This window comes from Coenobita brevimanus, chromosome 86 (genome assembly GCF_032717465.1).
Source record: "Coenobita brevimanus isolate Jiangsu-jjx chromosome 86, ASM3271746v2, whole genome shotgun sequence".
Lineage (NCBI taxonomy): Eukaryota > Metazoa > Arthropoda > Malacostraca > Decapoda > Coenobitidae > Coenobita > Coenobita brevimanus.
In genome coordinates this window covers 9,150,928-9,166,084 of record NC_137039.1, presented here as the reverse complement: position 1 = coordinate 9,166,084, position 15,157 = coordinate 9,150,928, and the positions used below count along the sequence as shown (strand labels likewise).

At 41.4% G+C, this 15,157-nt stretch overlaps 1 protein-coding gene across 1 annotated transcript in view; it reads right to left on the bottom strand.

Moving 5' to 3' along the window:
- Positions 1-263: 263 nt before the first annotated feature.
- The window catches only part of LOC145410565 (uncharacterized), a 70,655-nt gene continuing 55,761 nt past the window's right edge, over positions 264-15,157 (bottom strand). The window contains exon 4 of the mRNA XM_080280684.1: positions 264-280. Within this exon, the coding sequence (XP_080136810.1) occupies positions 264-280 (17 nt within the window). The remainder of the gene's footprint in view (positions 281-15,157) is intronic.

Here is a 15,157-nt window from a genome sequence, read left to right as displayed (position 1 = left end):
TCACTCCCAAATCTCAAGTAAGTGTAAATCAAGGATAAGATTCATTTACCAAAGTATTTTGGCTAATGGAAACCATATAATTTTCTCGGCTATTATCTGCCGCCTTCCAGTATTACCATAACTTTCTCCTAGCCGTCCCAAGTCACTCCCCGCACCTCCCCTATCTCCTAGTGAGTCACAACTCCCCCCCCCCCGCGCCCCCGCGCGGGCGGCTATATTTACTGCACTCCTGATACACTATGATTGTTGTGATGTCATTTGTATCAGAAAAGCAAGTATCCTGTGAGATACACATATACTGGATAAGGTTTTATATTGCTATATATTGTGCTGTAATATCTGTTGATTTGTCCTGTGTCTGACCGTGGTAATATACGTGTAAAGGTTGTTGCCTAGAGTTTTTGTGTCCTGCCTCTCTTTATTGCACTAGCTCCGGTCTCGAAAGAGGACCTCGCTCCACGTTAGGTGAAATAAGAACGAGAAGTCGAGCCTAATTTCACCTAGCATTACACTGGTGGCCAGCGGTGGTTCTAGACCAGGGCGTAGAAAAGAGGTAATCAGGAAATATTTGGCAAAATGGCAACTAAACCGCACATTCAGTTACCCAAGTTTGACCCCGACCAGTATGATGTACACACATAGCTGGCAATAATTAAACCCTTACTGGATATTGGCTTTGAAAATGACCAACAAAAAATTGCAGTCACACTACCACTGTTGGGTAAAAAGGCGGCGAACATAGCGCCGAAAATCGTCCCAGAACTTACCTGGCAGAACTTTACAAAGTTCACTGTACAAGCCATCACCCCATCATTTGCAAAAGTAGTGGCTCTATCCAAATTGGATAGCTTTTCACTCGACAGGGATTTAGATAATACCCTGATACAGGCAAGACGCCTGGTTACTGCCGCCTACCCGGAGGCAGATGATGAAACCCGGGATCAGCATATATTTAATACTCTGCTCAGAGTACTCCCAAGTGTTGTAAGACAACACTTCACTATCCATGATCCAACAGGAGACATGGATAGAGATATCAGTTTAATGAGGCGCCTTTTAGCCGTCCATGCCACCCCTCAACGCATCGGCGAAATAAATCAATTCCCCATTGACCTCATCACCATCAACCCGTGGGAATTTTCTCCGTGCTACCACGGATGTCCGATCCACGACATCCGTGAGCAGCTAGAAGCTGCCCAGTGCAGGCAAATGACACGAGGGCGCTTACAAACCTCCCCACCATACGCAAATTCCCCTAAGCCTCAGGGGAAGAAAATACAAAAAGGGAAAACCAAAAAGCGCCCCCCCACTGCCCTCGCATCCCACCGTAATGACGGGGGCCACCTCATCTCTCCCCCAGTCTACGACAGGGGAGAGCGTTATCTTTCCTTTTCCTTTCCTCTCACTATCTCTTCTGTTCTACCTTCCCCTATTCCTGCCCCTAGTTCTAACCTTCCCACCCCACACACCACTATACCCCCTCAACACAAAACCGGCCTCCCTCTTCACAGGCCTCCTAGGACCCTCTCCTCATCTTCCCCTAACCTACTTCCTAAAACCACCTCCCCTGCCACCTCAGCCTCCACCGCCTCCACCACCCCACGCACCTCACCTGACATCTCACCCGCCATGCCTCGCTCACCCTCACCCCTTCCCTCCGCCACCTCACCCTTTCCATCCAAGCCCACGTGCCCTGCCCACCCCGCCGGACCACGCACTACCACCGCCCTCTCCCCTCCACACCTACGCACGCCCACTCTGATGATCTCACCTTCTCCCGCGCCCCCAACGCGTGCGACAGCCCGTGATAACCGACCCCGCCCACCCTGCACGCCTACTTCCCCACCCACACTCACCCTCAGAACCACCACCACCACCCCCTCCGGCCGACTCTCATGCCTACCCACCCGATACACACACACCCCTTCACCGCCCATCTCTCCACGACTTCACACCATCAAGCTACATCAGGCCCAAATCCCCTCTACCTGTACTCCCCTGAGACTCAATGCCGCATTACCATGACACAAAACCCGGTCCTTACCCACAGTATCCAGCATTCAGCCCCCAACCACACTGACAGCCACACCAATCAAGATGAGAGTGAAGCGGGCCGTATGGGCACCTACCCTTGGCAGGAACCACCGACTCCGCGGGCCACACCACCTGCTAAACCTCCTCCAGTCTACCACCGCCTCCTCCACATTCTTCCTCACCTACGACCCAGCCCAAGAAGAGAACTCCTACACTGTCGCCTGGCAAACTACGCTGCAACACCTCCAGCCCGTCTACACCACATCCAACACACAAGCGTTCCACCTCCAGCGTCGGGGACATGACTTTTTACAGGGGGAGAGTGGTTAAATTCATGGCTTGAACGGTGCCCCCGAAGAATACCATAGTATCCCCGACGACAGGGCAAACCAAGAACAGCATAGTTTGCCCGCAAATATGCTGACACCACCACACGGACCCCACGGGGTAGCCGCCACCAGCCACCACCACTCCGGGCAACAGCGATGCATGTCAGCCCGGGCCGTGCGCCCCTGTGACATGCAGCCACCACGCAGCCGCCACCGTAGAAGGACACTACCTTCGCGTACTGGAATTGCTGAGCTAGCTAGGGGTGGCGTTAGAAATCAAACTCCAGACGGCGCTCCTCTGGTAGAGATGATCAATGGTCGCTCCCAAGGTGTTCAGGTGGAGACGATCAATGGTCGCTCCCAAAGTGTTCAGGTAGAGATGATCAATAGTCGCTCTCAAAGTGTTCAGGTAGAGACGATCAATGGTTGCTCCACAGGTGTTCAGGTAGAGAAGATCAATGGTCTCTTCTAAGGTGTTCAGGTAGAGATGATCAATGGTCGCTCCCAAGGTGTTCAGGTAGAGACGATCAATGGTCGCTCCCAAGGTGTTCAGGTAGAGACTATCAATGGTCGCTCCCAAGGTGTTCAGGTAGAAACGATCAATGGTCGCTCCCAAGGTGTTCAGGTAGAGACGATCAATGGTTGCTCCGAAGGTGTTCAGGTAGAGACGATCAATGGTTGCTCCCAAGGTGTTCCGGTAGAGACGATCTATGGTCGCTCCCAAGGTGTCCCGGTAGAGACGATCTATGGTCGCTCCCAAGGTGTTCCAGTAGAGACGATCTATGGTTGCTCCCAAGGTGTTCTGGTACGATCAATGGTCGCTCCCAAGGTGTTCCGGTACGATCAATGGTCGCTCCCAATGTTTTCAGGTAGAGACGATCTATGGTCACTCCCAAGGTGTTCCGGTAGAGTTGATCTATGGTCGCTCCCAAGGTGCTCCGGTAGACGATCTATGGTCGCTCCTGTCCTCGTGAGACGATCTATGGTCGCTCCGAGAGTGTCGTGGTAGGGACGACCTATTGTTGCTCCCTCCCTCGTGAGACGATCTATGTTCGCTCCGAGGGCGTGCAAAGGAAAGGGACGTCCCCACAGCAGGAGACTGAAGCCCAGGCTTCCTGTCCCAGAGTGACCCATACAGGCCTCCCAGCCTCCCCTGGTCTCTGTTCTCTATGCCTGGCTCTAGAGCAGATGCACCTGACGGACCCCATGTGGAAGTCGCTGCCGCAGTCCTCCCCTGTCGGCGCCCCTAGACGCTGGAGACTGCAGCCCACAGTCTCTCTCGGTTCTCCCCAGAACACCCGGGCGTGATCTCTCCACGCCCCCACGATGCCGGGTCCTGTCACAGAAGTTCCTGGAGCTATTCGGCCCCAGTCCCGAGGGCCACATGCCGGAGCCAAGTCCGGAAGCCACGGGGAGTCCAGGACACGAGAGGACACCCTTGCGGGCCGCCCCGTGCCCTCTCGGCACACCCCGCATTTACGGTGCCCCTAGCCCAGCAGGATCACCAATGACATGTTCCTACCTATCCCCCTGATGAATACGTGTGATATTGTAACATGAGTGATTTAGGTTAAGTGTGATTCTCCCCTAGTGTAAGTATTGTGCAGTGATTTCATATAGTGAATATCGGGGCAAATCAGATCACAGTGAGAAGTTAAAGGACGAGAATGTGGACCAAGATCTGATTGACTACTGTATACGTGCGAGTGACATCCCTGTTATATAATTAATAAGCCTATGCCTATAAAGACATACCCCCATTACTGTGAAGGAATATTGTGAAAGGAAGTATTAATGGTATCCTATCTTTCCCCCACGCTGTGGAGCGAGATCTGTTTGACTATACATGTGAGTGACATCTCTGTCATATAATTAATAAGCCTGTGCCTATAAAGACATACCCCCATTACGGTGAAGGAATATTGTGAAAGGAAGTATTAATAGTATTCTCTCCTTTCCCCACGCTACCCATAAAATCTTGTTTGCCACTCGCTCTCACTTGCAAATCTCAAGTAAGTGTAAAGCAAGGATAAGATTCATTTACCAAAGTATTTTGGCTAGTGGAAACCATATAAATTTCACGGCTAATATCTGCCGTCTTCCAGTATTACCATAACTTTCTCCTAGCCGTCCCAAGTCACTCCCCGCACCTCCCCTATCTCCTCCTAGTGAGTCAAAACTCCCCACCCCTTCGCGCTCCTGCGCGCGCTTCTGTATTTACTGCACTCATGATACACTAGGATTGTTGTGTTGTCATTAGTATCAAAAAAGCAAGTATCTTGCGAGATACACATATCCTGGATAAGGTTTTACATTCCTATATATTGTGCTGTAATATCTGCTGATTTGTCCTGTGTCTGACTGTGGTAATATACGTGTAAAGGTTGTTGCCTAGAGTTTTTGTGTCCTGCCTCTATTGCACTAGCTCCGGTCTCGAAAGAGGACCCCGCTCCACGTTAGGTGAAATAGGAACGAGAAGTCGAGCCTAATTTCACCTACCGTTACACCTGGTTTACGATGGATGAGTTGAGAGGAAGGATGCGACTGCAGTGTATTGGTGATGTTATGTGGAGAGGTAGACTGAGATGGTTTGGTCATGTGGAGAGGATGGGATGCAGAAAGTTAGAACTGTTAACGCTGGAGTCAGGGCTGTGAGAGGCAGATCAAAAAAGACCTGGAATATGATAACGTGTGACCTCAGGGATAAGGGACTGAATAGGGTGGCTGCCAGAGATTGAGCACTGTCAGCATGGAAAGCCGCCATTAGATGACCAAGGCCGATGCATGCAAGCATGTTGGAGCCTTTATAAACAAAACAATATGATCTACTGCCAGATGCCGTGATCCCGCAAGGGGTGGCCATTTGTCCTTTCGTAGTTTTACGGGGAGGAGCATTAACCCTCCACCAAACCACTTGTAGAAGTGTAGGGAAAACATATGGGTTGGTTATATATAGTTACCACCCAGTGTTGTAAATGGTTTCCTGGTTTACAGAGAGAGGTGGAGCCAGTTGGGGGAGACGGGGCACGATGCCATGCCCCCCCCCCCTTTGACTCTGAGATCGAAATTCCAAAAAGCACCTAGCATCATGGGCAAACATCACTGTTCCGCCCATTCCTGGAAATAACATGGAAATATCAGTGACATTATTTCATACAGTTCCATGCTTCAACAGTGAATTAGGCTTGTCTTTGGGCATTATCAGTTACAGTATATTTACATAAAGTCCAATAATTGTGGTATTGGCGCAAATCCACACGTACAATAATGTCTATCATACATTACGACAGAGAAAGGAAAGGGACTAAATATGAGATTAAGATTCAAAAATGATAAAAATGATGGGGCTTACCAATATAAATTAGTCGATATTATCGTGGGTGAAATTCTCTAGTCCGAATAGTCGTGTTTCCAGTTCTGGGTAAACATTGCAAGTGCATTCTGCCATGTACAGTCAGGGAAAGTTCCGCATTACTCACTGTTTGGAGCATTGATGGTCGACGAATAGTCACAAAGAAGCAGCCAGACCCCACTTGTCTGGTAACTGTGAATGGGAGGGAGGGTCGCTGGGGGCGGGAGAGTTTGGAGAGTTGCTCACGTCATAATAGCCAGTGATAATGCGCCCGACGTATTCTCAAAGTTCTCAAAATGCAAAAGTGGTATGTTGTTTGTGTGGGATCACACTGTTCTCTGAGTCTGACTACATTACTGCATATGTAATACATGTTTACTGTCAAAGGTATGCATCGCTGCCTTCATTTTGTAATGTTCACTACTACTTCCCATGTCATTCTGTTGAATGGAAAACAAAAAGCCTGTTTAATCGCTCATATATATTGTTTTTTGTTGTTATTACTATTATTACACACTGCCCTAGACTCTTAGTTCGAGAAGAATAATGACCAGAATAACAATGGAAATGTTTGCTGGTGGATGTTTATAGTGGGATGACAGAGGTTAAATAATTAAACAAATCTATAAAAGTTTACAAAGTATATATATATATATAAACCTCTCTCTATACCCAGCAAATTTCCATAACCTTCCTAACACTTAACTCTACAGACATCTATTTTTTTTTCTTTTCATAAAATGCTAGCATCGCATTGTCATCTGTCCTTAGTAAATTAACTCAAACATACCATCCAAGTCATACATTGCATACTTACACATGATACCCAACCTATCACCAAACCCTCCTCTGCCCCCAGTCCCCTGCCTCCCATCTTTCACACTCATAGCTACCAGACATATCAGGTTTGGCTGCCGCTTCACATTCACTCATCTCACACTAATACTTCGATAGGTGGGTAATGCGGAACTTTCCCTGACTGTACTTAAAAGCTTACGGTATATGTATCTTTTATCAGTTGCAGTGATCAAGACGTGATAACTTTAAATTCTTTGTGGCTGGAGGGAAGCAGCCACCATATTGATGACGTCAGTGTTCACACTGCAGACGATGCTCCAATCCATCACACAAGGCTTTACTAGTCACAGTGATAACAGTTGTCATGATATTTATCGACATGGCCATTGTAGATCCAAACTACCCCCTTGTTGTATGTTGTAAAGGAATACTTTTCATTGTGTAAATGGATGGTAACTGTTAGGGACGTAAATTGCAGTGAAATCAACTGGAAGTAGCATACAGCTACACCATTCCCATGCGATGCCTGTAGCTCATGAGGCGGAAAGTGTTTAATGTATGGCGTACAACATCACCTGTATGAGTTCATATTGGTATTATGCTTATAAATGTTTAATATTTGATGTCTTCATTATCAGTTTTCTGAAATAACAGGTTCAGTGAGTGACTCTGAACTTAGTAAATTACCTTCAGGATGGAGCAATGATATACCGAATCGGCGATCATTTACCGAATCGGCACTTTTAATTGGTGTGATAGATTTTACCCCCATATAGGTTCAAACACACCTAATTATCTGAAATCCAGTCAAATTTTTGTGTTTAATTTTAACTGTTCATAAAAAAATCCGGATTCAGAACGGAAACATGCAAAAGTAAGCGGAAGTGTCTCCTTTAGCTCAACAGTTTGCCTTGGCAGACTTCTATTTTGTATAAACATTAATTTAACATGCAGTTACATTTATTTGCACAGAAAATCATTATTTTTGCTAAATAGAAGTCTGTCAAGGCGTGTTGGCGATCTAAAGTAGATACACTCGCTAACCTTAGCATGTTCTCACTGTTAATCCTAACTTTCTGTTAACAGTTAATTTAAGCACTGTTTTTTTTTTTTTTTTACCGAATTTCAGATAATATAGACATGTATGAACCTATGTAGTGAAGAAAATAATATTTTCACAACAGTAAAGGCTGCATTTCTGCACTGGAAACTTCCGACGAGCAGCCAGCCACCACTGCTGGTACACAGAAATATTTTCCTGGTGTGCTTTTGTCTGTGCACTTACACACTGGACGAATCACTATACTCGTTCCAAGCTGGTTTGAAAGTAAGTGCTCTGCTTCTGGGATTTGACATCAAAATCGCTCCACCTACAGTCCACTATGATTGGCTGGTAGGGTGACAGGCACGTACACACACACACACGGCATCGTCGGATGTGGACGTCTGTACTGGCGCTCCATACAAGCTCAACACGGCCAGAGGCATTACCTAAATAAGTATCTTTGAATGAGTCAAGCTCTGTACCAGGTTAGACTAAATGATTTTTCATTATTAAAAGGAAAAGAAATAATAAGTTTAAATAAGACCGGTTCAAACAGAACAAAGAACCACGATGCGTTGAGTCAGCTGGGTTTGTTTATACTACAGCAACACGGGGAAAGTGTGCATACTCTGTAAGTACATACTCTGTTCATTTAGTATTACAAAATGGATACATACTTCAGCAAAACAAATTTGGAAAAGAAAAGGGATAAAAGTAAAAAGCAAAATGATGATTTCTACCAAGAACTGGTTGAAGTGGAGACTCACAATAGACTGGTTGAACGTGTACACAAACTAGAAATGGCTTTCAAAAATGAAATTGATGAAATAAAGAAGCAAATGCACTTGCAAAAGGAAGAGATAGACAAACTGGGAAAGGAGGCCAATAAGAAAGACACAACCATCAGTGAACTAACAGTGGAATTGAATACCCTTAGGAAGAAAGTGAGTGAAATGGGAAGTACAGTAGTTAATCACGAGAGTGTTATGGAAGAGTTAAAAAATGACACAGAGACAATTAGACAAGCAAGCAGTCTTATGGACCAGAGCAGTGATATTGAAGAGAAGATAACACAGGTGAATGAAGCTGTGCAAAGCTACAAAAATGATGTAGAAACCACGTATGCTGAAATGGTGAAAGTAAAGAAAGACTTAGAAACAAGAGTGGAGGAAAAAAGCATTAAAAAGGAAGTGAAAAGAATAATCCAAAACAATCCAAAGTTAGTCAGAGATTCAGTAGAAATAAATAAATCAATAGTAATCACTGGTATAGAAGAGGAAGAAATTAAAAACAAAATCACTAGAGACAAAAAGGAGATGGCAAATGTAATGAGCTTACTGAAAGAAGTATCAGAGGAAATCTGTAGTAAAGACATAGAGGAACACAAAAGGTTAGGGAAATACGAGAAAAGCAAGACAAGACCTCTAAAGGTGACTTTCCAGAGTGTAAACACTGTGGAAGAGATACTAAAAAATGCAAAGAATCTTATGGAAAAAGAGGAGTTCAAAAATGTATGGATAAAAAGATGCCTAACACAAGAGGAACTGGAATTACTGAAAGAGAAAAGGGAGGAAGCAAAAACAAAAAATGAGGGAAGATCAGAAGAGGACAAGAAGAAATTTTTTTACAAAGTAATAGGATTGCAGGTACGAAAGTGGTACACAAACAGGATGGAAGAAAAAGGAGGAAGGTAGTAGAACCATGTCATGACAAGTATATAAACAAGAAGATAAAGTTGATGTACTCAAATGTGGATGGAATGGTATCTAAATTACTAGAGATGAATGATTGTCAGAGAAAATGAACCACAAATAATATGCCTAACTGAAACAAAATTAACACCAAGGATATCCAGTGACATACTAAACTTAGAGGAATACAATATATGGAGAAGAGACAGAAATTTAAAAAGAAGGAGGAGGAATTATAATATTAACTAAGAAAAAACTAAAAGAAAATGAAATAAAACTAGATATACCATCACAAGTAGAACTGATTGCAGTAGAGATCAACACATCTGAAGGGAAAGTAATTGTAGCCAATTTGTACATGCCACCCAGATCAAACACATGGGAAAGAGACGAATATGGGGACCTGGCAGAGAGTACAATTCAGAGTTTAAGATCATTACTACATAAAATGGAAGAGAAATCAGAAAGAATTATACTAACTGGGGATTTCAATACAAATATAAATTGGAATACTCTAGATATAATTAGCCAAGAAAGCTGTTGGGACCAAAAGCTCCTGGATCTCGTACAAGAGTTCTTCCTAACGCAACATGTGAGGGAAACCACCAGAAAAAGAGGACTTGATGTACCTTCAGTGCTAGATCTAATATTTACTAGGCAAGAAAATGATATTGTCAGTTTAATATATCACCCTCCACTCGGCAAAAGCGATCATGCAGTACTAAATTATAACTTCAGGATAGCATATGACATAGTAAACAGCAATGACAGTTACAAAAAGAGCCTAAACTATAAAAAGGGAAATTATCAAGACCTAAAGAAGTATTTCTTAGAAGTTGATTGGGAAAATGTGCATAGAGGACAAGATTTAAATGCTGTATATAAAAAATTCTGTGAATTTTATGAAATAGGAGTCCAGAAGTACATCCCACAGCACAAAGAAGCAGATAAGAAAATACAGAAATGGTTCAATACAGAATGTAAAAAATCAAAAGAAAGAAGAGATTTGTTGTGGAATAGATACAGAAGACATAATAGTGAAAGGGCGTATAATAATTACAAACAGGCAAGAAACGATTATACAAGAATAAGGAGGGAAGCCCAAAAACAGTTTGAGGAGGATATAATAAATAAAAGTAGTGATCAACCAAAACTTTTACTGCTATATCAGAAGCAAAACCAAAGTAAAAGATATAATACAATCAATTACGGACGAGGGAATCACTTATACACAAGAGAAGGATATTTGTGAAGCACTAAATAAAAATTTCCAATTAGTTTTTACAGAAGAAAAAATTTTTGAGAGGGACTATGTGGAACATGCATGTCCACACATACTACCAGATATACAAATAGCAGAAAAAGTAATACAGGAGGAGTTAAGTAGATTAGACAGAGGAAAAGCAAGTGGTCCTGATGAAATTTCATGTTGGGTAATACGAGAATGTGCAAAGGAGTTAAGTAAACCATTATTTTTAATTTTCAAGAAATCCTTGAGTCAAGGTAAACTACCTGATATTTTGAAAAAGGTAAATATTGTCCCCTTATTCAAGAAAGGAAATAGACAAAATCCACTCAACTACCGACCAGTATCACTGACCAGTGTTGTAAGCAAGGTATTAGAAAAGCTTATAAGAAAAGCTTGGGTAAACGATCTAGAAGAACACAGTATGATAACAGAAAGACAGTTTGGTTTCAGAAAAGGAAAATCATGTGTTACTAATCTGCTGAGTTACTATGACAGAGTAACAAACACAATACAGGAAAAGGAAGGATGGGTGGACAGTATCTATTTAGATTTCAAGAAAGCTTTTGACAGTACCACACCAAAGACTTTTATGGAAACTGTACCATCAAGGAGGAATTCGAGGCAAACTGTTTTTTTGGATGCAAGACTTTCTCATAAAAAGAGAAATGAGAACAGTACTAAGAGGAAACTACTCATCATGGAAAGAAGTGACTAGTGGAGTACCACAGGGTTCAGTGCTGGCACTAATCATGTTTTTAGTGTATATAAATGATATAAACAGTAACACTGGAAATGAGAGCTATCTGAATATGTTTGCAGATGATGCAAAAATACAAAGGAGAATTACTAACACAGACTCTTGTAAAGAGCTACAAGAAGAATTAAATAAGCTTCATGAATGGAGTAGTACATGGCAAATGGGATTCAATGTGGACAAGTGTCATGTAATCAAGTTTGGTAAAAGTGGAAAAAGACCTGATTGGGATTATAAGTTAGGAAATAAAACCCTATACCCATCAGAAAGAGAGAAAGACCTAGTTGTGATTATCAATAACAGACTATCTCCGGCTGACCACATCAGCGAGAAGGTACGGAACATGTATACACTGCTTGCAAATATGAGAATAGCATTCACATACATAAATGAAGACATGCTAAGAAGGATAATAACATCATTCATTAGACCAACTCTGGAATATGCATCAGTAGTCTGGAGTCCTCATCTCAAAAAGCACATAGACAAGATTGAAAAAGTTCAAAGGGCCGCTACAAGATGGATACCAAGCTTAAGGGACCTAAGCTACGAAGAAAGACTAAATAAACTGAATCTACCAACACTACAGGAGCGAAGGAAAATAGGTGACATGATAATGCTATATAAGTGCATATCAGGGAAGGAGAAGATAGACATAAATGATTACTTAACACATGGAGAAGCATCAGCAAGAGGACATTGCAAAAAACTGCATAAGAAGAGAGGTGATAAAGACGTAAGGAAATTCAGTTTCCCAAACAGAGCAATTGATCAATGGAATGCACTACCGAATAAAATAGTGTGTGCCAAAACAATTCACAAATTTAAGGATATGTACGATAAATATGGTTTAAGACACGGGACAGTACGAGCTTGACTCATTCTTGTAAAGATACAATTAGGTAAGAACAATTAGGTAAGAACACACACACACACACACACACACACACACACACACCAGAATATATATAAGAGGGTGAGAGCATTGAGTCAGGGCAAGACGTGATCAGATTCAGTCTGAAGTGTGTGTGTGTGTGTGTGTGTGTGTGTGTGTTCTTACCTAATTGTTCTTACCTAATTGTATCTTTACAGGAATGAGTCAAGCTCGTACTGTCCCGTGTCTTAAACTATATTTATCGTACATATCCTTAAATTTGTAAATTGTTTTGGCACACACTATTTCATTGGGTAGTGCATTCCATTGATCAATTGCTCTGTTTGGGAAACTGAATTTCCTTACGTCTTTATCACCTCTCTTCTTATGCAGTTTTTTGCAGTGTCCTCTTGCTCATGCTTCTCCATATGTTAAGTAATCATTTATGATTATTTTCTCCTTTCCTGATATGCATTTATATAGCATTATCATGTCACCTCTTTTCCTTCTCTCCTGTAGTGTTGGTAGATTCAGTTTATTTAGTCTTTCTTCGTAGCTTAGGTCCCTTAAGCTTGGTATCCATCTTGTAGCGGCCCTTTGAACTTTTTCAATCTTGTCTATGTGCTTCTTGAGATGAGGACTCCAGACTACTGATGCATATTCCAGGGTTGGTCTAATGAATGATGTTATTATCCTTCTTAGCATGTCTTCATTTATGTATGTGAATGCTATTCTCATATTTGCAAGCAGTGTATACATGTTCCGTACCTTCTCGCTGATGTGGTCAGCCGGAGATAGTCTGTTATTGATAATCACAACTAGGTCTTTCTCTCTTTCTGATGGGTATAGGGTTTTATTTCTTAACTTATAATCCCAATCAGGTCTTTTTCCACTTTTACCAAACTTGATTACATGACACTTGTCCACATTGAATTCCATTTGCCATGTACTACTCCATTCATGAAGTTTATTTAATTCTTCTTGTAGCTCTTTACAAGAGTCTGTGTTAGTAATTTTCCTTTGTATTTTTGCATCATCTGCAAACATATTCAGATAGCTCTCATTTCCAGTGTTACTGTTTATATCATTTATATACACTAAAAACATGATTGGTGCCAGCACTGAACCCTGTGGTACTCCACTAGTCACTTCTTTCCATGATGAGTATTTTCCTCTTAGTACTGTCCTCATTTCTCTTTTTATGAGAAAGTCTTGCATCCAACAAAACAGTTTGCCTCGAATTCCTCCTTGATGGTACAGTTTCCATAAAAGTCTTTGGTGTGGTACTGTGTCAAAAACTTTCTTGAAATCTAAATAGATACTGTCCACCCATCCTTCCCTTTCCTGTATTGTGTTTGTTACTCTGTCATAGTAGCTCAACACATGATTTTCCTTTTCTGAAACTAAACTGTCTTTCTGTTACCATACTGTGTTCTTCTAGATGATTTACCCAAGCTTTTCTTATAAGTTTTTCTAATACCTTGCTTACAACACTGGTCAGTGATACTAGTCGGTAGTTGAGTGGATTTTGTCTATTTCCTTTCTTGAATAAGGGGACAATATTTGCTTTTTTCCAAATATCAGGTAGTTTACCTTGACTCAAGGATTTCTTGAAAATTAAAAACAATGGTTTACTTAACTCCATTGCACATTCTCGTAATACCCAACATGAAATTTCATCAGGACCACTTGCTTTTCCTCTGTCTAATCTACTTAACTCCTCCTGTATTACTTTTTCTGCTATTTGTATATCTGGTAGTATGTGTGGACATGCGTGTTCCACATAGTCCCTCTCAAAAATTTTTTCTTCTGTAAAACCTAATTGGAAATTCTTATTTAGTGCTTCACAAATATCTTTCTCTTGTGTATAAGTGATTCCCTCGTCCGTAATGGACTGTATTATATCTTTTACTTTAGTTTTGCTTCTGATATAGATGTAAAACAGCTTTGGTTGATCACTACTTTTATTTATTATATCCTCCTCAAACTGTTTTTGGGCTTCCCTCCTTATTCTTGTATAATCGTTTCTTGCCTGTTTGTAATTATTATATGCCCTTTCACTATTATGTCTTCTGTATCTATTCCACAACAAATCTCTTCTTTCTTTTGATTTTTTACATTCTGTATTGAACCATTTCTGTATTTTCTTATCTGCTTCTTTGTGCTGTGGGATGTACTTCTGGACTCCTATTTCATAAAATTCACAAAAATTATTATATACAGCATTTAAATCTTATCCTCTAAGCTCATTTTCCCAATCAACTTCTAAGAAATACTTCTTTAGGTCTTGATAATTTCCCTTTTTATAGTTTAGGCTCTTTTTGTAACGATCATTGCTGTTTGCTATGTCATATGCTATCCTGAAGTTATAATTTAGTACTGCATGATCGCTTTTACCGAGTGGAGGGTGATATATTAAATTGTCAATATCATTTTCTTGCCTTGTAAATATTAGATCTAGCACTGAAGGTACATCAAGTCCTCTTTTTCTGGTGGTTTCCCTCACATGTTGCGTTAAGAAAAACTCTTGTACGAGATCCAGGAGCTTTTGGTCCCAACAGCTTTCTTGGCTATTTATATCTAGAGTATTCCAATTTATATTTGTAATGAAGTCCCCAGTTAGTATAATTCTTTCCGATTTCTCTTCCATTTTATGTAGCAATGATCTTACACTCTGAATTGTACTCTCTATGTTTGATCTGGGTGGCATGTACAAATTGGCTACAATTACTTTACCTTCAGATGTGTCGATCTCTACTGCAATCAGTTCTACTTGTGATGGTATATCTAGTTTTATTTCCTTGACTTTTAGATTTTTCTTAGTTAATATTATAATTCCTCCTCCTTTTTTTAAATTTCCGTCTCTTCTCCATATATTGTATTCCTCTAAGTTTAGTATGTCATTTGATATCCTTGGTATTAATTTTGTTTCAGTTAGGCATATTATTTGTGGTTCATTTTCTCTGACATAATCATTCATCTCTAGTAATTTACATACCATTCCATCCACATTTGAGTACATCAACTTTAT